Source organism: Puma concolor, chromosome E3 (genome assembly GCF_028749965.1).
Source record: "Puma concolor isolate L17-30 chromosome E3, mPumCon1.1.hap2, whole genome shotgun sequence".
Classification (NCBI taxonomy): domain Eukaryota; kingdom Metazoa; phylum Chordata; class Mammalia; order Carnivora; family Felidae; genus Puma; species Puma concolor.
In genome coordinates this window covers 11,341,341-11,361,908 of record NC_141682.1, presented here as the reverse complement: position 1 = coordinate 11,361,908, position 20,568 = coordinate 11,341,341, and the positions used below count along the sequence as shown (strand labels likewise).

At 55.7% G+C, this 20,568-nt stretch overlaps 1 protein-coding gene across 3 annotated transcripts; it reads right to left on the bottom strand.

The window, feature by feature from the left end:
- Positions 1–4,499: 4,499 nt before the first annotated feature.
- Positions 4,500–19,914, bottom strand: NCF1 (neutrophil cytosolic factor 1). 3 transcript variants are annotated; one of them, XM_086692700.1, is made up of 11 exons: positions 19,748–19,914; positions 14,347–14,427; positions 11,130–11,199; positions 10,866–11,031; positions 9,559–9,617; positions 8,739–8,861; positions 8,207–8,314; positions 7,255–7,372; positions 5,693–5,800; positions 5,027–5,160; positions 4,500–4,782 (listed from the first exon to the last, which is right to left on the bottom strand). In XM_086692700.1, the coding sequence occupies exons 1-11, from the start codon at positions 19,817–19,819 to the stop codon at positions 4,658–4,660; spliced, it is 1,164 nt and encodes a 387-aa protein (XP_086548826.1). In that variant the 5' UTR covers positions 19,820–19,914; the 3' UTR covers positions 4,500–4,657. The 3 variants fall into 3 exon arrangements, with proteins under 3 accessions (XP_086548826.1, XP_086548825.1, XP_086548827.1); XM_086692699.1 differs by having other exon boundaries at positions 11,130–11,205; positions 19,748–19,905; XM_086692701.1 differs by lacking the exon at positions 14,347–14,427 and having other exon boundaries at positions 11,130–11,205.
- Between the last annotated feature and the right edge of the window lie 654 nt (positions 19,915–20,568).

The window sequence follows — 20,568 nt, the reverse complement described above, 5'->3', positions numbered from 1 at the left end:
TTTCTCTGGCGGTCCCCTTCCCTTAACGCCTGACGGGTTTCACTCGTTCACCAACGCGCCCGACCCCCGCCGGCGTTGAGGTGTTAACGCCGAAGGTTAAATCAGTCAACAGAGAAACAGAGAGAGAGGTGTAGATCATGGAGGGTATATTTGCACACACATCTGTCTCCCCGCTTGTTACATGGCGCCCCATGTGCTCTAATGGGTTTGCAAGCTTGGGGACAGTCTGCTGGAGATACATTCATGTACTCCTGTATGACCTGTCCCTGCCTCCACACCAACCCACAAAGGTACGACTTACCAATGGAAAACCCCAGAAAACAAATAACACGGGCTTTCAAAGGCTAAGTTATTGGTCAAGCCTAGGCCTGAAAGTTGTCTCTTTTTTTTTTTTTGGTAAACTTTATTTGGAGGGGCACCTACCTGGCTGGCTCAGTCATGAGAGCACCTGACTCTTGATCTCCAGGTGGTAAGTTCGAGGCTCGCGTTGGGTGCGAAGATGGCTTTAAAAATAAATAAATACACTTTATTTTGAAATAATTTCTTTTTTTTTTTTTTTTTCAACGTTTATTTATTTTTTTTGGGACAGAGAGAGACAGAGCATGAACGGGGGAGGGGCAGAGAGAGAGGGAGACACAGAATCGGAAACAGGCTCCAGGCTCTGAGCCATCGGCCCAGAGCCTGACGCGGGGCTTGAACTCACGGACCGCGAGATCGTGACCTGGCTGAAGTCGGACGCTTAACCGACTGCACCACCCAGGCGCCCCTGAAATAATTTCTTTTTTAAAAAAATGTTTTTATTTTGGGGGCGCCTGGGTGGCTCAGTCGGTTGAATGTCTGGCTTCGGCTCAGGTCATGATCTTGCAGTTTGTGAGTCCGAGCCCCGCGTCGGGCTCTGGGCTGACAGCTCGGAGCCTGGAGCCTGCTTCGGATTCTGTGTCGCCCTCTCTCTCTGCCCCTCCCCTGCCAGTGCTCTCTCTCCTTTAAAAAAATAAAAACATTTAAAAAATTTTTTATGTTTATTTTTGATAAATAGAGACAGAGCACAAGAGGGGGAGGGGCAGAGAGAGAGGGAGGGAGGGAGACACAGAATCCGAAGCAGGCTCCAGGCTCCGAGCTGTCAGCCCAGAGCCCGACGCGGGGCTCGAACTCCTGAGCCAGGAGATCGTGACCTGAGCCAAAGTCGGACGCTTAACCGACTGAGCCACCCAGGCGCCCCCTATTTTGAAATACTTTCAAATGTGTAAAGAAGTTGCAGAAATGAGACTGGCACGAAGAATACTTACGTGTCCTCTTGCCAGATTCTCACCTTGTTGAACTTTTACCCCTTTGCTTTACCACTTGTTCACCTGGTTTCTGTCCTTCATGTGCGTGTGCGCGTGTGTGTGTACAGCGTTGCCTGCAAGTGTGCACGCCTGAGTGGTTTACATACACCATCTACCCCTACTTGCGGGAACCTCTTCCAAGAACGGGGATATTCGCTCACACAGCCACGAGTTAGTCACCAGCTGCAGAAAATCGAACATCCAAGCGGTACTTTGATCTCGCTCAGCGTGGGTGCTCCAGTTTCCTCCTAGTTAAGCCAGGAACGTCCTGATGACCTTTCCTTCACAGCACCTTCCCCGGAGGGGTGGCCTCTGAATGCATGTGTGCGCACCCGCGCACGCCCTGTGCTTCATCCCTGTTGGCGCTGGAATTAGTGACCCAAATTGTGACTACTTTCCGGATTGGAGGAATTAATCTGACCAGGGAACGGGGTCCTGCGCAAGGCACCCGGCCCCAGCTGAGGCCTGAACCCATGGCTTCAAACGCAGGGAAAATGACCCCAGCCCGGCAGTTCCTGTCCTTGACGGGGCTGACCGCAGGCACAGCTGGGTCCGGCTGGCTCAGAGGCTCCCTTCCAGGGAGGGGGCGGGGCGGTGGGCTGGTTTACAAGGGGGTCGGAGGGGACCCGCCCCTGGTGTACCTGTGATGTTAACACCAGGAGGTGTCGCCCTGTGGACCCCCGCAGGCAAAGATCGGCCCCCTCGTTTTACAGACCGGCAGTTAGGGCTCAGAGTGGTCAACCGGCCTGCCAAGGCAGCACAGGCAAGAAGTCGTCAGGACTCACACCAGGTCTGTGTGACTCCAAAGCCCATGCCGTTCCGTGACAGGTGGCTGTCCTGTGCGGCTTCCTGGCGGTTAGCCCGTCAGGTGATGCCGAGGGAGGGGCTAGCAGGGTTCAGCCTGGGCTGCCTTCGGTGACTGGACCATCCGCGGGCTCTTCTGTGTTGAGTCAACCCTTCTGGCTCCAGCTTCCTTTTTTTTTTTTTTCTTTTTAAATTTTTTCTTAAGTTTGCTTATTTTGAGAGCGAGAGCATGCACAAGTTGGGGAGGGCAGAGAGGAAGAGCGAGAATCCTAAGCAGGCTCTGCACTGTCAGCACAAAGCCCGACCCGGGGCTCAAACCCACGAACCGTGAGATCATGACCTGAGCTGAAACCAAGAGTCAGACACTTAACCAACTGAGCCACCCAGGTGTCCCTCCCCCCTCCTCCCCCCCGCCAGCTTCCTTCTTTACCCTACATGTGTGTTGGGACCACAGTGGCCCAGCACTGCCATTCATGTGACTGATGTGACTGAGCCAAGCCTGGGAGAATTGACTGAATGAGCAGGTGGTATTCTGGGGTCGTGGTGATGGGGTGTCTGCAAATGAGAGCACTTAGGAGCAGGGTGGTCCAGCCCAGCCTGGGAGATTTGATGACCTCCATCAATTCCAAGGGCAAAACCCTACTGCACCTGTCCCAAGCCCTGTCTTCTCATCCCAGGGTAGACACAGGACACTAGTCACTCCTCCAACACAGCCCTGGGGCAGGTGGTTCAGAGCTCTGGAAGGAAGCAAGGCCCCATGTCACCCCCCCCCCTCCTCTGAGCACCCATTGGCCCCAGCACCACCACTAGGACTGAGCCACAGGTCAGGAGCGCTGGGGGGGTCAGGACAATGTAATGGATCCGGTAGGGCTTTGGAATCAGAAAGAAAAGCCTGGCTCACCTCCCACCTCTGCCACTTGCTGTGTTACCCTAAACAATTGCCTATAATTTTCTGAGGCTTGGTTTCCTTGTCCATAAAGTACCTACCTGACAGGTCGTTCTCAGAACCAGAAACCATGTAAGGAGCCCGGCTTTATGCCTGGCCTCAAGAAAACTGACCGCATAGGGCACTTGGGCGGCTCAGTCCATTAAGCATCTGACTCTCGGTTTCGGCTCAGGTCACGATCTCATCGTTTTGTGGGTTCGAGCCCCACACTGGGCTCTGTGCTGACAGTGCGAAGCCTGCTTGAGATTCTCTCTCCCTCTCTCTGCCCCTCCCCGACTCACGCCCTGGCTCTCTCTCAAAATAAGTAAAATAAAAAAAAAAAAAATACTGACGGCACACACACCATGCCCAACTCAGACCCAGACACCTACAGGCACACCCGCCCAGTGCTCTCTGTTGGCTCCACGGAGGACAGCAGAGGCCCCCGGACATGCCCCCCTGACCTCAGGCCCACACACCACCGGGGCCTACACATCAGCACATGACAGTGGGGCATCATGAGGCCACCTCCAAAGGGACCAGAAATACAGAAAAACATGGGGGAAAACATTTGATCAGGACTTCAGCTAGGAGACACTGAAACTACAAATTATGAAATATTATGAAAATATTTTATCTTATACAGTTTTTTTAAGTTCTAATTGCAACTGAACAAGCAAAGGGCTTGGGGTTGTTGGTGGTTAATTCTCCCACAGCTTTGTAAGATAGTCCTTGACGGGCTGGACTTTTCCAACAAAGCGGGTCTGCAAAAAGCAGCAGAGCACAGGGCTCAGTGATTTTCTCAAGGCCTTTTGGGGGTCAGATTATCCTCTTGAGAAGCATGGGTCTGCCGATTTTCCCCGACCTCTAAGGGACCAGCCCTGGCCACCCTCGGGTGCCTCCTTCCACGAGCAGGAACAGCTCTCCCTGCTACCCCATGGCCTTCCCCACAAGCTGCATCTGTTCCCAGATTGCCGCTCCAGGTTGCACCCTAGTGTCTTTGCATTTTGCAAAAGATCGACCAGCAAAGACTTTGAGGCCGTGGGCTGGCAGCAATGCTGGGGTAGGCCGTGAGGATCTGTTCATCACTGAACAATTGCTTTCTGGAACAACCTCCAAACCGGGCAGCGTCTCTGAATAATCAGAGGCGCTTCCTACCTGTACCTCAATTACAATTTCTCTTTGTCACCTAAGGTGCAAACACCGCGCACTGTGGCACCCTTCCTCAGTGGGACCAAAGTTTCCGCAGGCAGTGTCTATCCAGACAAACGGCCAGCGGGCGGACCGCGGGTTCCTCTTGCACCTCACCCTGTGCAAACAGTTCTTGCAACTCCCCGCCCCCCCCCCCCAAATTCTGGACCCAGCAGAGCTCACAGCCCTCAGTCCTAATTCTAGAGATACGGCGTGCCCAGCCCAGTCCAGCCCGCTTCTCTACAGAGCCTCAGTCCACTCCAGGCAACATTTATTGACAGTGGTTAACAGGTGGGGCGGGGCCCAGGGCTGCCGGAAGCATCCGGACCTCCGGATCTGTACAAGTGTATACTGGAAAGGGGCGGGACGGGGCGGAGGGGCCAGGGCGCCATCTAGGGGAGGCGCCGCGGCCTCAGACTGCGGACGCCAGCTTCCGCTTGGTGCTCTCGCTGCAGCGGTGCAGGATGAGGTCTGCGCTGGGCCGCGGGGGCACCGCGGGCTGTGGTTTTGCGCCTCCAGTCTGCGCCTGTTCCCTTGCTGCGGAAAGCCCAGACCCGTGAGCGGCCCGGCTCCGCCCTTCAGGCCCCGCCCCGCCTTCTAGGCCCCGCCCCGGGCCCCGCCCACCACCAGGCAGCAGCAGACACTCAAGCCGCCGGCTCCCAGCGCTCTGCGGCCCTGGCCGCGCCTGGCCCCGCCTCCAGGCCTCGCCCCGCCTCCAGGCCCCGCCCCGGGCACGCCCCACCCCACCCGCGGCCGCGGCAGGCACTAAGTCCAGGGCTACCTGAGCGCTGCGGCTCGGGCCGCGCCGGGCGGCGGCGCTGCTGCAAAAAACGGACACTGTTGCGCCGATAGGTGTCCTGGCTGAGGCGCTTCCGCGACCGCTGGTGGATGCTGTGTGCGTTGCGGATGGACGACCTGGGCCCAGAGGGATGGGGACGTTGCTCAATTCCTGTGCGTCCCTCCCCCTCCTACTCGTCCCTGCCTGCGGGGACTCGCACGACCGCTCCTGGAGTCCAACGACTGGCCGGGACCCCACACGGCTGGGCAGGGCATGATTGCGGCTACCCAGCGCCGATGCGGACTCCAGTCGGGTTGCAGAGCCCAGGTCTATTTCCCACGCCCTTTGGCGGCCTTCAGTCCGTGTCCTCCCCAGGAAGACCTCTGCACTGCCGCCCCCCTCATGGGCGGTCCCCAAGGACTCTAGGCATCGACGCCTACGCCTTCACCTCCATCTCACACCCCTGCTTTCCCACCGCCCCCGTGCCAACCCCACGGTGAAGGAGGGCACGTCCATCCTCGACTCAGTGAGGGTGCGGCCTCCCCAGCCTGTCCCTGCCTCCACCCCGGCCTCCCTCCCCAGCGCTGGCAATGCAGGGCCTGGACAGACAGGGGGCCCCGTGGTACACCCCCCTCCTCGGCCCCGCCCAATCCTGGGATGCTCGCTCACCTCCGGGGCGGCGCCCCTCGGCTCTTGATCTGGCGTTGGGCCTGGGCTGCATCCTGCCCAGACTTCTGTAGGTACATGGATGGAAAGTAGCCTGTGACGTCGCCTTTCCTGCAACAGAGGCAGCCCTTGAACCCCAGGCAGTCACGGCAGGGAGTAGGGGCCTCAGACGTGGGGGGCTCAGGGATCCCTCTAAACACTCCGGGTTAAGGCAGCTGGGAGGTTGCAGACACCCCGGTGCCCGCGGACACCAGACCCTAACCCTCTGGGCCTCAGTTTCCTCATCTGTGCAACACAGGCCCCCACCGCTGTGATGGTGGTAGTGGGAGGAAGTCAGCAGGTCCACCTTGCCCCCCAGGGACATGTGTTTGCAATGAAGCATCTGCAACAGCCTGTTTGTCAGATTTTTCCTTTATGGTCACTGCTTTCTGTATCTAAGAAACTTTCTGCCCATCTCCAGGGCACCAGGTTCCCCTATGCTTTCTTTCCAAAAGGTTTTTGTGCTTGGCGAAACCCACGACCCATCCCGAATACATGTGAGTGCTGCTGAGGTAGGGGCCTAGACGCCTTTTCTCCATGTGGACGCCCGAATGTTCCAGCACCACTTGTTGAAAAGATGTTTCTTTCCGTTCTCACCACTATAATGTGAGAGCAAGAAAAAAAAACCCCACTTTGCATAATACAAACCTCACTCTGCAAAACTGATTCCTCTTGGCTGGTGGGAGAATCACAGGCAGATTCTCAGAGGTGCGTGGCGGGGGGGGGGGGGCGGTTAAACTGAGTGGTGGTCAGAAAGATTGAGAAACCCTGCCTCGAAACCTCCAGCCCAGGGCCATGCTGATGGTGGGTACCGTGGCCACAGGCTCACTGGGGCCCTGGACAGACTCAGGGCTCTGAAAAGGTGGATATGGATCTGGGGAGCCCCAGTGGGCCCAAGAAAACGGCTAAGTCCTCAGGGTTCTCCTTTTCCCCAGGAGGAATGAACAGATAAGAATCATTTGCAACAGGGGCACCTGGGTGGCTCGGTCAGCTGATCGTCCGACTCTTGATTTGGGCTCAGGTCATGATTTCATGGCTTGTGGGATCGAGCCCCCGAAGAGGCTCTGCACTGCCTAATTGGGATTCTCTCTCCTCTCTCTCTGCCCCTCCCCCACTTGCATGCGCGCATGCTCTCTCTCTCAAAACAAATAAACTTAAAAAAAGAATCAATTGCAACAAAAGATTTAAAAGGAAAAGGGATGACAGGGCCTGCCTCTACCAGTTCGCAAATACAATAATGAACACAATCAATTGTGTTGTTTATAGAAGGACTAATAGATGGCGAGGTGACCCCAAGTCTCAAAGGAAAAAAAGGTCCCCACTCAGACAAGGACACTGAACCCCGAAAGACGGGCGGGGTGGGATTATCACTGGTCTACCACCAAAATGGAGACTGAGTCCAGAGACAGACAGTGGCTTACCCGGAGTCACGCACCCCAATGGGCACGGACCCCAAATGGGCCCTGCCCCAGGCCAGGGCTGGCACTCAGGGTGGGCGCAGTGGGGAGGGAGGGGTGCTCTCCTACCTGACGACCCACCAGCCATCCAGCAGCTTGTGAATGACATCGATGGTTTCGCCCTCCTGCAGGGACACTTCGTCCTCCATCTGGGCAGTGTAGGCTTTGATGGTGACGTAGGGCTCACCTGGTCGTCCGCGGGAGCAGGGACGTGGTGTGAGGGTCTGGCTGCCCCCCCACCTCCGGCTTGCCTCCCTTCCTCTCCTCCCTGGGCCTGAGGCTTCCTGCAGCCCCCGCCCCCGCCACGCCCTCCCTCCTCCGCACCTGCTCCTTGTGGTCTCCCTCTGCAAACTGCTGCCCCCCACCGGTGAGGGGACGCCACTACACCCAGGGGCTCCCACCTCCCACCACCCACAGCAGGGGCCCAGGCGCCCGGATCCCAGGAGGGGCCCGGCAGGAGGTGCAAGGGTGGAGCGCCCATCCACCTGTCACCTGAGCCCCTTGACGTCTGCCAACTGCCCACATCCGGAGCCGCCTACCCAGTGTATAGACCTTTCCCCGCTTTTCCAGAGAAGCCACAAATCCACACACCGTTGTGAGATCTCTCCCTTTTAAAATACGGGCAACCAACTCGAACTCGTCTCAACCTCCCCCTGAGCCCCATCCGGCCCAGGGGCTTCCAGTCAGCGAGGATGCCCCCGCTTCCAGGCAGTACGCCTTCCTGACCCTCACCGGTCGGCTTCCCGCCGGCCCGGTCCCCGGCTGGCCCCACCACCTGTCTCAGGCTGGCCGACCTCAGCACTTCACCTCTACTCTACCTCCCGCGTCTCCGTCCTGACCAAGGGCACCACCTCCTCCCGGGGCCGTCCAACCGGACTATAGGGTCTCCACCCTGGCTGCCCCACTGCCCAGCCCACAATCCCATCCGAGCCCACAGCGGTCACTTCCGGCTTCTTGGCATCCCAGGGCCCCCCCGGTCCCTTCCCCTCACATCGTTATGGTCGTGGAGGGCAGGTGGTACCTTCATAGTTGGGCTCGGGGTCCTCTGCCTCATCAGGACTGTCCAGGGGCTCCAAGTAGGATGCGGGGACCCAACCTCGCTTTGTCTTCGTTTGGCAGAACCACCAGCCTGTGCCAGGCATGTGAGGCGGGAAGTCTGGGCGGGCCCGGCAGCCGCCCCCCTCCCCCAGGGTGGTAAGGACGCCCCGACATAGGCACACAGACACCCAACACTCGGATTCAGAAATGTCACCTTCAGCACACTCCATGCCCAAGTGACACACAGCCACACACACAGGTCACAGGGTGAGAGCTCAGAATCCGCCTCACACACGTCGTGACCCGGCCACCCGGGGGGTGGGGGGGACATAAGCCCCGGAGGTGCACGGGTGCCCGCAGCCTCAGCTCGGGGACAGAGCGGGGAGGACAGTCAGGGCCCCCGAAGGAGCCACAGCCCGTCAGGTGGGGAGGAAGCCCCAGGCCGTCCGAGAGGCTTGTGGCCACGGCTGCGGGCACCAAGGGGAGGAAGGTCCCGGGAGGGCGGGGAGGCTGACCACTCTCGCTCTTCTCCACGACGTCCACCACGTCGCCCGTGGCCAGAGCCATCTGGGAGCCCGAGCTCTTCTCGAAGTCAGCGATGGCACGGTACGTCTGCAGGATGATGGGGCCCGTGATGTCTGGGCAGAGGGAGGGCAGGGTAAGTGGACGCCGCGGGGCTGGGCTGCCTCCTCCCGGTGGTCCCCTGCATCGGCCACCGGTGCCCTGGTGTCCCCGCCCCACCCAGCTGCAAGCACGCCAGAGGGGTATGCACCCTGCCAGCTGCAAAGCAGCAGGGACAAGCTGGTTAAGCCCCTGACTCTCGATCTCGGCTCGGGCCATGGCCTCACTGTTCGTGGGATCGAGCCCCAGGATGTGCTCTGCGCTGACGGCTCAGAGCCTGCTTGGGATTCTGTTTCCCCCTCTCCCTGCCCCTTCCCTGCGTGCACTCTCGCTCTTAAAATAAATAAACTTTTTTTTTTAATGTTAAAAACAACGACAATGATCATGCAGTGAAGATCACACATGGTCATGCCCCTGTGTGAGCCATGAAGGCCACCGTGGCCCCCAGACCTGTTCACTCACTCAGCCACGACATCCCCGGGCTGTGGGCACCAGGGTCGTGCTGGGCAATGCCGCCACAGACATGAGCCCCCAAAGCTTCACGTCTAGTGACCCCCCCCAAAGATCCCCACTCTTTAGTGCAGCCACCGAGACCCTTCAAGGCGGCTCTCCCCCACCCCCGGCCCCTTTCCCTGCACAGCCTGTGCTCAGGATCCCTGATCACGTTCCCAGACCCCCCAGGGTGACCCGCGCATGACTGCCTATGTCTCTCACCCGTGACGCTGTTGTTTTTGCTGTCTTTGGGCACCAGGTAAGTCTCTGGCTTTTTCACCCTGCAGGAAAGAATAGTCCGGGTTAGACGGCTCAGAAGCCCCGGGCAGACCCACAGAACTCCCCAAGAGGAAAAGGAAGGTGGGATGGGGGAGGGCACTGTGGAGGAAAGGGCTAGAAAGGCCCCCCAGCCTCCAGCAGACCCAAAGAAGAGAATGCACTTGGGTCCAGGTAAGGAAGCACTCTGGGCTGGAAAAGCCTCTTGTCACCTCAGGGGTCAGCCCCCTCCTCCTGGGGCCTGGGGAGAGCAGCCAACGGGGAGTGGGCGTCCCCGCCCCCCGGGCCCGTGGGAGCTGCCCTGCCCGGGACCGGCAGTGCGTCCAGGGGTCGGTCCACACTGCTGGAGTCTGTCCACGGCGGCCTCACCCATATTCAGTGAGCAGAGAGGACGGAGAGAGGGGCCACCCCAGCAAGACGGCACAGCCCCCTGAGAGCTCATGAGGCTTCTCAGATATTTCCATGCTGGGCCCTGAGTACAGGAGACCCCAGGAGCAGGACAGGCGGAGAAGGAGGTGACAAAGCCGAGGCGTGTCCCGCAATTAGCCGTGGCCACCAACCCCCCACCCTGCTGGGGCTCTGAACTTCCCAGTTGGTAACGCTGTCCGCGGCACCCGTTTCTGCATCTGGCCCTTACCACCCCGGTACAGACGGGAAAACTGCTCTCAGAAGGTTCGGCCAGGCTGAGGATCTAGGATCTCAGGGTCCCGGCCAAGGGAGCCCCGCCACCCCCCCCCCCCCACCCGCCACCGGACTCCAGGGAAGAGACTTGGCAGGGCACCAAGTGGCTCAGTCGGTTGAGCGTCTGACTCGGTTTCAGCTCAGGTCACACTCTCGTGGTTTTGTGAGTTCGAGCCCCCCCACCCCCACCCCCGTCGGGCTCTGCACAGGTAGCGTGGAGCCTCCTTGGGATTCTCTCTCTCTGTCTCTCTCTCTCTCTCTCTCTCACTCTGCCCCTTCCCCACTCGAGCTGTCTCTCTCTCTCTCAAAATAGATAAATAAAACTTAAAAAAAAAAAAAAAGACAGAAGGACTTGGCAGGGATGCTGGGGGACGGAGGGGAGGGGTTGCAGGTCACACAGGCCACAGCTGGAATCCCGCCTCCTCCTGTTTCAGGCCGTGTGACTTTGGGCAGGTCGCCTCCCCTCTCTGAGCTTTAGTTATCTGTAACACGGGGGAGGTCCTGTGCCCCCCTCCCCGGGCAGAGCTCACCACCCTCCTCCACTTCGGGGACAGAGTGAGGGGGCCACTCACTGGTTGTCCGTGGGGAGCTTGAGGTCGTCGGGGCGAACCTTGAAGAAGTCGAGGAGGTGGGGACAGCGGGAAATCTTGACAGGCAGGCTCATGAGCGCACCAAAGTACTCGGTGAGGGTGCCCTGGCGACTCTCAGCGACCCGCTGCCCGTCGAACCACCGCGGGGCTGGCCAGGCCAGGGAGGGGCACCAGAGAACTAGTGAGCACCTTCTCAGATCAAGGTCCCGTGGGCGTGGGGGGAGGGGCGGTGACCCTGCTCCTCACCTGGCAGGTGGGGGATGATCCTGTTCTCTGCGTTGATGTCCCCGGCCTCAATAGGAAACATTTCCTTTAACTGTTTCTAGACAGAAAACAAAAGGGGCAAGAAGGTCCTTTTTTTAAAAAAATTTTCAAGAATGTTTTATTTTTGAGATAGAGAGAGACAGAGTGCGAGCAGGGGAGGGGCAGAGAGACAGGGAGACGCAGAATCTGAAGCAGGGTCCAGGCTCTGAGCTGTCAGCACGGAACCCGACTCGGGGCTCAAACTCACGAACCATGGGATCATGACGTGAGCCGAAGTCGGACGCTCAACCGACTGAGCCACCCAGGCGCCCCCGAATGTCCTTTATTACAACACTATACAAGTACAGAATTGGAAGCAACCCCTCGAATCACTCGGAGTAGAAACTTCTGGAGGCGTCCTTGGTTCTCTCTTCCTCTCTCACTTCACCTCCTTGCCACCAGCAGGTCCTTTTGCTTCTCCTCCTGAAATCTACCCAGAATCTGACCCTTCTCGCCACCCACATGGCCACCACCTTGGTCTGAGTGCCACCGAGCCTGGGTTCTTACATACTCTCCCACGCTTGTCTGTCCTCAATCAGCACCCTCTTAAAACTTAAACTGGATCATCCGTCCCTCCTCTGCTCAGAGCCCTCCCTGCCTCTCAGCTCACTCAGAATGGAAGCCAAGAGCCTCACATCAGTCTACCGGGCCCCTCGGACCTGTTTCTGCCCGCCTCGCTGACCTCCTCTGCCACTACCCTTCCCTCCCTTGTTCACTCTGTACCAGACGCCCCTGGATACTCCGGGCCCACTCCTGCCCCAGGGCCTTTGCACTTGCTCTTCCCGTTCCTCCCCCATTTGCCAATGGCGCTTTCTCTTTTTCTTTCTCCTTCTTCAGGTCTCTGCTCAGATAGCTCCCCTGCAGCGAAACCTTCTCCTTGACGATTTCCCTTCCTAACCCAATCCTCCCCGTCCCCCCTCCCGGCCGCATTTTTCCCATAGTTGTAATAACTAACACACTACGCACAGTACTTATGTGTTGTCTGTGTCTTATCCTGACTCCTCTGCTAGAACCTAAGGTCCACAAGGGAAGGCAAGGACTTGGGTCTTTCTTATGCCCTTGTCACCTTTACAGCACCTCCCGCCCCCCAGGCGCTTAGGAAGTGCTCGGTAAGTAGTTGCTGAATGGATGAATGAGCCCAGCAATTAGTAAAAGGGTCTAATCTTACGATGGAACAACCCAGCACACTTCAAAGAGGAGACACGGAGCTGTGCATGGGCCAAGCAGGAGAGGGTCTCAAACACGTGACCCGGTGACGGTAGCGAGGCCAGCAGGCTGATGGCCTCTAGAAAGCCTGCAGAAAATGCGCGCTCCGCACTACTGTACCTTGTTCTTGAACGTGTGTGCGCGCACTTACCCGGGGCTGGAGCAGGCGTTATGGGATGAAGGATGCCTTCTACTCTTTCGTAGTGTTTTATTGCCTCTATCTTACAAAAGCCTTGCGGGGCGCCTTGGCTGGCTCAGTCGGCAGAGCGTGCAACTCTTGATCTCAGGATCATGAGATCTTGTGGGGCATAGAGCTTACATAAACACACACAAACACACACACACACACACACACACACACACACACACACACACAGAAAGCCTTGCAGCAAACAGCACAGACACATTAACTGTGATCCAGAGTGCTGGCTGTGTGGGACTGCTTACACTACAGTCTTCTTCCCATTTCTCTGCATTTGGTTTTAAACCTCTCATGCAAGAGAGGTTTGAATCTGGCTGACGGCAGGCACCTCTCTTTGAATCTGGCTGACGGCAGGCACCCACAAAGCAAGAGAAGTCAGGGTGGCCTGCCCTCCTTCTCACCTCCCCGGGGACCTCATGGGGCCAGTGACCGGGAGTTAAAGAGCAAACTCCTGGGATGACAACCTGGTGGTGACACTAACCAGGCTGTCCCTTTAAGAACACCCCCAGGATCGGGTGCCTGGGTGGCTCAGTCGGTTGAGCATCCGACTTCGGCTCAGGTCATGATCTCACGGTTCGTGGGTTCAAGCCCCGGGTCGGGCTCTGTGCTGACAGCTCAGAGCCTGGAGCCCACTTCGGATTCTGTGTCTCCCTCTCTCTCTGCCCCTCCCCCGCTCACACTCTGTCTCTCTCTCAAAAATAAACAAACATTAAAAAAATAAACAAAATTATATATGTATAAAGAATGCCACCAGGAGTTTATGCGGACGGCGTTTCTGTGTGGGAAAAGGAAACTACCCTGGAGATGGACGGAAAGGATGGCTGCACGACATTGTGAATGTACCTCTTGCCACCAAAATTGTACGCTTGAAATGCTACATTTGTGTTACGTGTACCACATCAAAACGGACTTTAAGGAAGGGCTCCTGGGTAGCACAGTGGGTTCAATGTCTGACTTTTTTTTTTTTCAACTTTATTTTTTTATTTTGAGGCGGGGCGGGGGCAGGGAGGGGCAGAGAGAGAGAGGAAGAGAGAATCCCAAGCAGGCTCCATGCCGTCAGCATAGATGCCCAACCCGGGCTCAAACCCACGACCCATGAGGTCACGCACGACCTGAGCCAAAGTCAGGCACTTAACCAACTGAGCCACCCAGGCGCCCCGAGTGTCTGACTCTTGATCTCCGTTCTTGATCTCTGTGTGATGGGGCAGAGCCTGCTTGGGATTCTGTCTCTCCTTCTCTCCGCCCCTCCCCCACTTATGCCCACACTCTCTCTCAAATAAATAAAAATTTGAAAAAAAATTTTTTTTTTTAAATTTTTTTTTTAACGTTTATTTATTTTTGAGACAGAGAGAGACAGAGCATGAACGGGGGAGGGTCAGAGAGAGGGAGACATAGAATTTGAAACAGGCTCCAGGCTCTGAGCTGTCAGCACAGAGCCCGACACGGGGCTCGAACTCGTGGACCGTGAGATCATGACCTGAGCTGAAGTCGGCCGCTCAACCGACTGAGCCACCCAGGCGCCCCGAAAAAAGTTTTTAAACAGACTTTAAGGCAAATGTTCTTTTAAGTTAAGAAATAAATAACGCCCCCTTGACTGTGGGCAGGGGGGTGATCGGGGTTCTTCAGTCCCTGGCCACAGCACCTGGGCTGCCCACTCCCCCCCGCCCCCGCCGCCCCCGGCCAAGGGCAGAGCTGGGAGTGGGGGTGGTGTCCCCTCCCGCCCCCGCCCCCGTCCCCCGCCCGGGCACTCACGTGGAACTCGTAGATTTCCGGGAACCCCCGGTAGACCACCTTCTCGGACAGGTCCTGCCATTTCACCAGGAACATGTACACCTAAGGGGTGGCCGGGGCAGAGGACCTCATTCAGCTTCCTGGTGGAAGCCCAGGGGACTTGGGGAGGGGGGAGAGCACTCTTTGGGGCGACCTAGGCCAAGAGAGGGCACCGGCTTCCTGGACCCCAGAGCTGCCACCCTCCAGCTTTAGGATCAGGGCAAGATGTTCAGCTTCTCTCAAATTAACTCAAATCCCTCCTCCATGAATTGGAGATACAGGGAGGGCCCCCCTCCTAGGGCCGGTAGGAGAGCGACAGGTGGTGAGACAGAAGAGCCCGGGCTGGGACAAGACAGGGTAAGGCTCCGCTTCTACCAAATGTCCAGAATGGACACATAGACACCGCAATGTAGATCTGAGGGTGCGGGGTGCTGGGCAGGCAACGCGGAATTTCTAATGGGTACAGGGGTGCTTTTGGGTGGTGACAAAAATCGAATATTAATTGTATGAGGGCCGCACAAGTCTGTGAATACTAAAAACCACCTAGGACTGTACCCTTTACCTAGGTGGATTCGAGGATCATATCTCAGTGGAGCCATTATTAGAAAGAAAAACAAAAAAACTTGGTAAGGAAAAACCAAAATACAGGCAGGAGAATTCTACTCGGCCACAAAGAGGAACAAATTACTGACAGATGGCAGCCACACGGAGGAATCTCAAAAGCGTTATGCTGAGTGAAAGCCGCCAGACACAAAAGGCCACACACAGGGCAGGACTCGATATCTATGATGTTCCAGAGAAAAAGCGTAACTAATTTAAGGTGGAAAAAAATCAGAACAGTGGTTGCCTCTGGGGGATGGGGGAGGAATGGGTGCGGAGCAGGAGAATCTGGGGTGATGGTAACAATCTATATCTTTTTTTTTAATTAAAAAAATTTTTAATGTTTATTTATGTTTGAGAGAGAGAGCGAGAGAATGTGAGCAGGGGAGGGGCAGAGAATCCGAAGCAGGCTCCAGGCTCCGAGCTGTCAGCACAGAGCCCGACGTGGGGCTCGAACCCACGAACCGTGAGATCATGACCTGAGCCGAAGTCAGACGGCTAACGGACTGAGCCACCCAGGCGCCCCTGGTAACAATCTATATCTTGGCGAGGATTTGGGTTACACAGGGACATGTACCTTCAAAACTCGGCAAATGTCTCTAAGTCTGGTGGATTTCATTTTACATAAATTTTACATCAAACGAGGAAAACACTAGGGGCGCCTGGCCGGCTTAGTCAGCAGAGCCTGTGACTCTTGATCTGGGGGTCGTGAGTTCAAGCCCCACGCTGGGCATAGAGATGACTTCAATAAATGAATAAACTTCAAAAAAAATCCTTTAAAGAACTTTTTAAAAAGTGAAAGTAAAAAGACAAACAGTGTGATAGAAACATGAGCAAAAGGCATGAAAAGTTCACGGTTATACACCCACACATATATATGTAACCCTAAACATACAAAGAAGTGTCGACTTTACTTATAACAACATCAGGGCAGGGTCATTAGGTAATTGCCAGTTAGTGAAAACAATCAAAATGGTTGTTTGAAGACACAATGGTGCAGTCACACAACGGACTCTTATATACATGTAAAAAAAAAAATGGGACAGACTTAATGAACTAATTTGGAGGGAACTCTGTGATATTATAGGATCATGGGGAAAAGGCAGGTATAGCATATGTCATCATATAACTTTGTTTATTGTCTGTGTAAAGAAGGAAAAATAAGAAAAAATGCATATATATTTTAAAGTTTTATTTATTATTATTTTTTAATGTTTCTTTTTTTTTAAACATTTATTTATTTTTGAGACAGAGAGAGACAGAGCATGAACAGGGGAGGAGCAGAGAGAGAGGGAGACACAGAATCGGAAACAGGCTCCAGGCTCTGAGCTGTCAGCACAGAGCCCAACGTGGGGCTCGAACTCACGGACCGTGAGATCATGACCTGAGCTGAAGTCGGACGCTTAACCGACCAAGCCACCCAGGTGCCCCTAAACTTTTATTTACTTAAGTAATCTCTATACCCCACGTGGGGTTCGAACTCACTATCCTAAGATTAAGAGTCTCATATTCCTCTGATGAACCAGCCAGGCACCTCAAGAAAATATTTATACATTTTTCTTCTCCCTCCCTTCCTTCCTCTGTTTCTTCCTTTCTTTCTTTTTAAATATTTTATTTTTAAGTAATCTCTACACCCACATGGGGCCGGAATCCACGACCACGAGATCAAGAGTCGCTCAGTCCTCTGACTGAGCCAGCCAGGCATCCCCTTTTTTTTTTACAAAGAGAAATACAGAAAAGATAAATCAGAATGAGCCTTTGAACATATCTTTCTAGAAAGTTTGATGATCGATTGCATCAAATATGTTAACATATGGCACATTTAAAAATAAAATTAAGAGGCGCCTGGGTGGCTCGGTCGGTAAGCGTCCAACTTAGGCTCAGGTCATGATCTCGCGGCCGTGAGTTCGAGCCCCACATCGGGTCCTGTGCTGACGGCTTGGAGCCTGGAGCCTGCTTCAGATTCTGTGTCTCCCTCTCTCTCTCTGTCCCTCCCCCACTCATGCTCTGTCTCTCTCTCCCTCTCTCAAAAATAAACATTTTTAAAAAAATAAAAAAATTAGACCAACAATGATTAAAAAATTTGTTAATGTTTATATATTTTTGAGAGAGAGAGAGAAAGAGAGAGAGAGAGCAAGTGGGGGAGGGACAGAGAAGAACAGAAAATCCCACGCACGCCCTGAGCTGTCAGCATAGAGCCCGAAATGGGGCTGGAACCCACGGAACTGTGAGATCATGACCTGAGCTGAAATCAAGAGTCAGATGTTTAACCGACTGAGTCACCCGGGCACCCCAGGATTTTGTTTTTAACTTCAAATTGGAAACAAAAACAAATGAACCTCACTATCTGTCAAATGGGTAACAACCGTATTAAAGAGAAACTGGAAAAGAAAAATTCCAAGTAACTTTTAGTTACAGTATTTTACTGCCTTCAGTCCAAAAGGAGAAGAAAAAATTGCAAAGAAAGCTTAAAATGTGACTTAATGAATTTGCAGGTTGATTGTTAATAATGGTGCAGGAGCTGTCATTCTGGTCAAACAAGCCCATGTGGATTGCAGCAGCGAGCAAAGGACTAAATATAATTTTGTTGGGAGCCGGGGTTCTCGTGGAGAAAGGAAGGGTCTACGAATATAAAGCGGCTGGAACATCTCGTACCAGAAGTAAGAGTGTGCTCTTGGGGCACCCGGGTGGCTCAGTCGGTCAAGAGTCCGACTTCGGCTCAGGTCAGGATCTCTCGGTTGGTGAGTTCGAGCCCCGCGTTGGGGTTGCTGCTGTCAGTGCTTCGGTTCCTCTGTCCCCCTTTCTTTCTCTCCCTCCCCCGCTTGCGTGGGACGATGTGAGCATAAAATAAGTTAATGGTTCCCACTGAATAAAAGAGAAATCCATGCATCCGTACTGGCATAAGTAAATAGTAAGGAAGAGGGGAACAACTTTATGGTAAAACGCTGACTAATAAATGCAGAGGGAATTATAGAGTTGAAAACTCACTATTTGGCAATCATTATAGTAATTTGACTCGGGCAAGCGTCATCCGCGTACTATACGAGCAATGGGCTATTCATATTGTTTCACAGAATCTCCCCGCACAAAGGGAGAAATAGTAACCTTACTTAACACTAGAGACACTTGGTGATCAAAATTAGCCATCACCATCGGAAGAAAATGCAAAATCGCCTGCCTCTGATAGGATCAACGAGGAGAACACAGTGTCACTTCCCAGGTGTTCCTGCCACGGATGCATAGACTGAATCTGAGGAAGAAGGAGTAACCAAGTCCTTCTGTAGAAGGGATGTCCCACAAAACGACAGGTCCCAGCTCTACAGAATGTCAACGTTGGGAAGGACCAAGAAAGGTGGGTTAAGATTGACCCGGATTAAAGGAGTCTGAAGGGTCACGGGCAGGTGAAACGCAGCAGGTGGTCCTGGATGGGATCCCGGACCGGATCATTTTTACTACAGAGGACAAGCCGGAGAACTGGGAAGATCTGAATGAAGTGGGTGGACTGAATAATGTGTTTCATCTACGGTACTTTGCCGATGTTGACACATTTGCAGAGAATGTTGTCGGTTTTAAGAAATACACAGTAGTATTTAGGAGGGGGCGCCTGGGTGGCTCCGTAGGAAGAGCGGCAGACTCTTGATCTCAGGGTCATGAGTTCAAGCCCCACCACTGGGCATGCAACCTACGTAAAAAGGGGCGGGCCCCGAGTGTCTCCCAGGGCTGAGTGTCTGACTCTTCATTTCAGCTCAGGTCACGAACCCAGGGTTGTGGGTGGGATAGAGCCCTGCTTCGGGCTCCATCGTGGAGCCTGCTGGAGACTCCCTCCCTCCATCCCTCTCTCTCTCTCTCTCTCTCTCTCTCTCTCTCCCTCTGCCCCCTCCCCAGCTCGTGCTCTCTGTCTCTAATAAATAAATAAATAAATAAATAATAATAATAATAATAATAAAAGAGAAAGGAACAAACAAGCAAACACAATGTCTCCAATTTCCTCTGGGATGGTTCAGAAAAGTTCTGTTCAGAGAGAGAGGGAGAGAGAGAGAAGGAGGGGAAGGAGGGGGATGGGGGATGGAGAGGAGAGAAGGAGCACAGAGGTGGGTGGAGGAAATTTGGAGGAATTGGTGCTTGGGGGACAGCCTTTCTGTAAGTTTGAAATTATTTCAAAATTAAAAGTGAGGACAAGAAAGGATACATTTGTGTCCTGCAAATACCAGACAAAGCAGAGCCCCTCCCCGGCCTTCCTGTCCTCCTGCCTTGGGGACCCAGGGCGGGTGGACATGTCTGGGCAGATAATTCCCAGCCCCGAGGGCAGGGGGTCGGGGGGCCTTTTTTGGGCCCCTTGGTGGTGTCACCCTACTAGGAGGGATTCCCCCTGTAATGTCGCTGACTCCACCGCCGGCCGGGGGGGGGGGGGGGGGGGAAGAGGGGCGCCGCCAGCACTCCGTCCTGGAGGAGCACTCCGTGAGAGCTGGGGTGGTCAGGGAGGGCTGCCCGGAGGAGAGCGCTGGGGGCGAACAGGGCGCCACGGGGAACTCCTGGCCGGTGCGGGCAGGCCAGGGGGGAGGTGGGCTGGCGGGGGGTCAGGGGCCAGGCTGGCTGTCCTCCCAACGAGGGCCGGGGGCGGGGTGGGGGAGAGGGGCAGGGCGCGTATCCGTTTAAGGGACGCCCATCAGCCAGCCGCGCGGGGACGGCCCCGTGGGGCACCTGCGCGGCCCCGACAGGCTCGTCCCCCCCGCGGCCGCAGGGTCCCCCCAGTCCCCCCCTCTCAGGGCGCTCGGCCACTCACGTAGTGCTGGCTGGGGACGAAGCGCTTCTCGAAGCCCAGGAGGGCGATGTGGCGGATGAAGGTGTCCCCCATGGCTGGGCTGCGGGGCGCTCCCCGGCTGGCGGGCCTTAAATGGGCCAGAAAGAGGAAGTCACTTCGGGGGGCAGGGCAGGAGGGGGCAGGGAGGGTGCAGAGGAGCCTCTGCTTCTCCTTTCAGTTTCTGGGATCCCTCAGACTCCCCTGGCGGGGACGTGAGGGGCCACACGCAGGCATGTCCTCCCCTCCCCCACCCCGTGGTCTATGGGCCCCACAGTTTGGGGGGGTCCCCACACCCCACTCCTGTCTCTGGCTAACCCCAGGCCCCGCCACACCGGCCTCTCTGCCGCCCCTGGGACACCCCAAGCTGCTCCCGCCCCGGGGCCTCTGCCCTCGGAGCGCCCCCCGAACCCCCGGGGACCATCTCCCGCATCTCTGGAAGTCCCTCCCTCGTCCCTTCGGGTTTCTGCTCAAAAGGCACCGCCTCCAAGAGGCCTTTCTTGATATGTTCACGCGAAACAGCAAAACTTCATGCTTCCCCACCCCGCTTTCCTGTTTTTATTCAGATGGACGTATTACGGAGCTCATGTTTTTCCAATGTCTCTCTTTACCGCAATGCGGGCCCCGGGAGAGCAAGGGCTTGGCCACCCCCCCCCCCCTTTTATACTTGGACAGTCGCCGCGCCGCTTGGGGACCGTGTCCGTGGGAGGGCGCGCGGGCGTCAGGTGCACGCCTGCAGGTGTGTGTAACTGAGCGACAGTGGCGGTGGGGACGGGCTTGGAGTGAGGCTTGCATTCACCTCCGAT

Coding starts and splice junctions, on each gene's coding strand:
- NCF1 (XM_086692699.1), bottom strand. CDS start 19,819: ATGGGGGACACCTTCATCCGCCACATCGCCCTCCTGGGCTTCGAGAAG. Junction 9,618..10,865: donor AAGCTCCCCACGGACAACCA/GTGAGTGGCCCC, acceptor TCTTTCCTGCAG/GGTGAAAAAGCCAGAGACTT. Junction 8,315..8,738: donor CGTGGAGAAGAGCGAGAGTG/GTCAGCCTCCCC, acceptor TGCCTGGCACAG/GCTGGTGGTTCTGCCAAACG.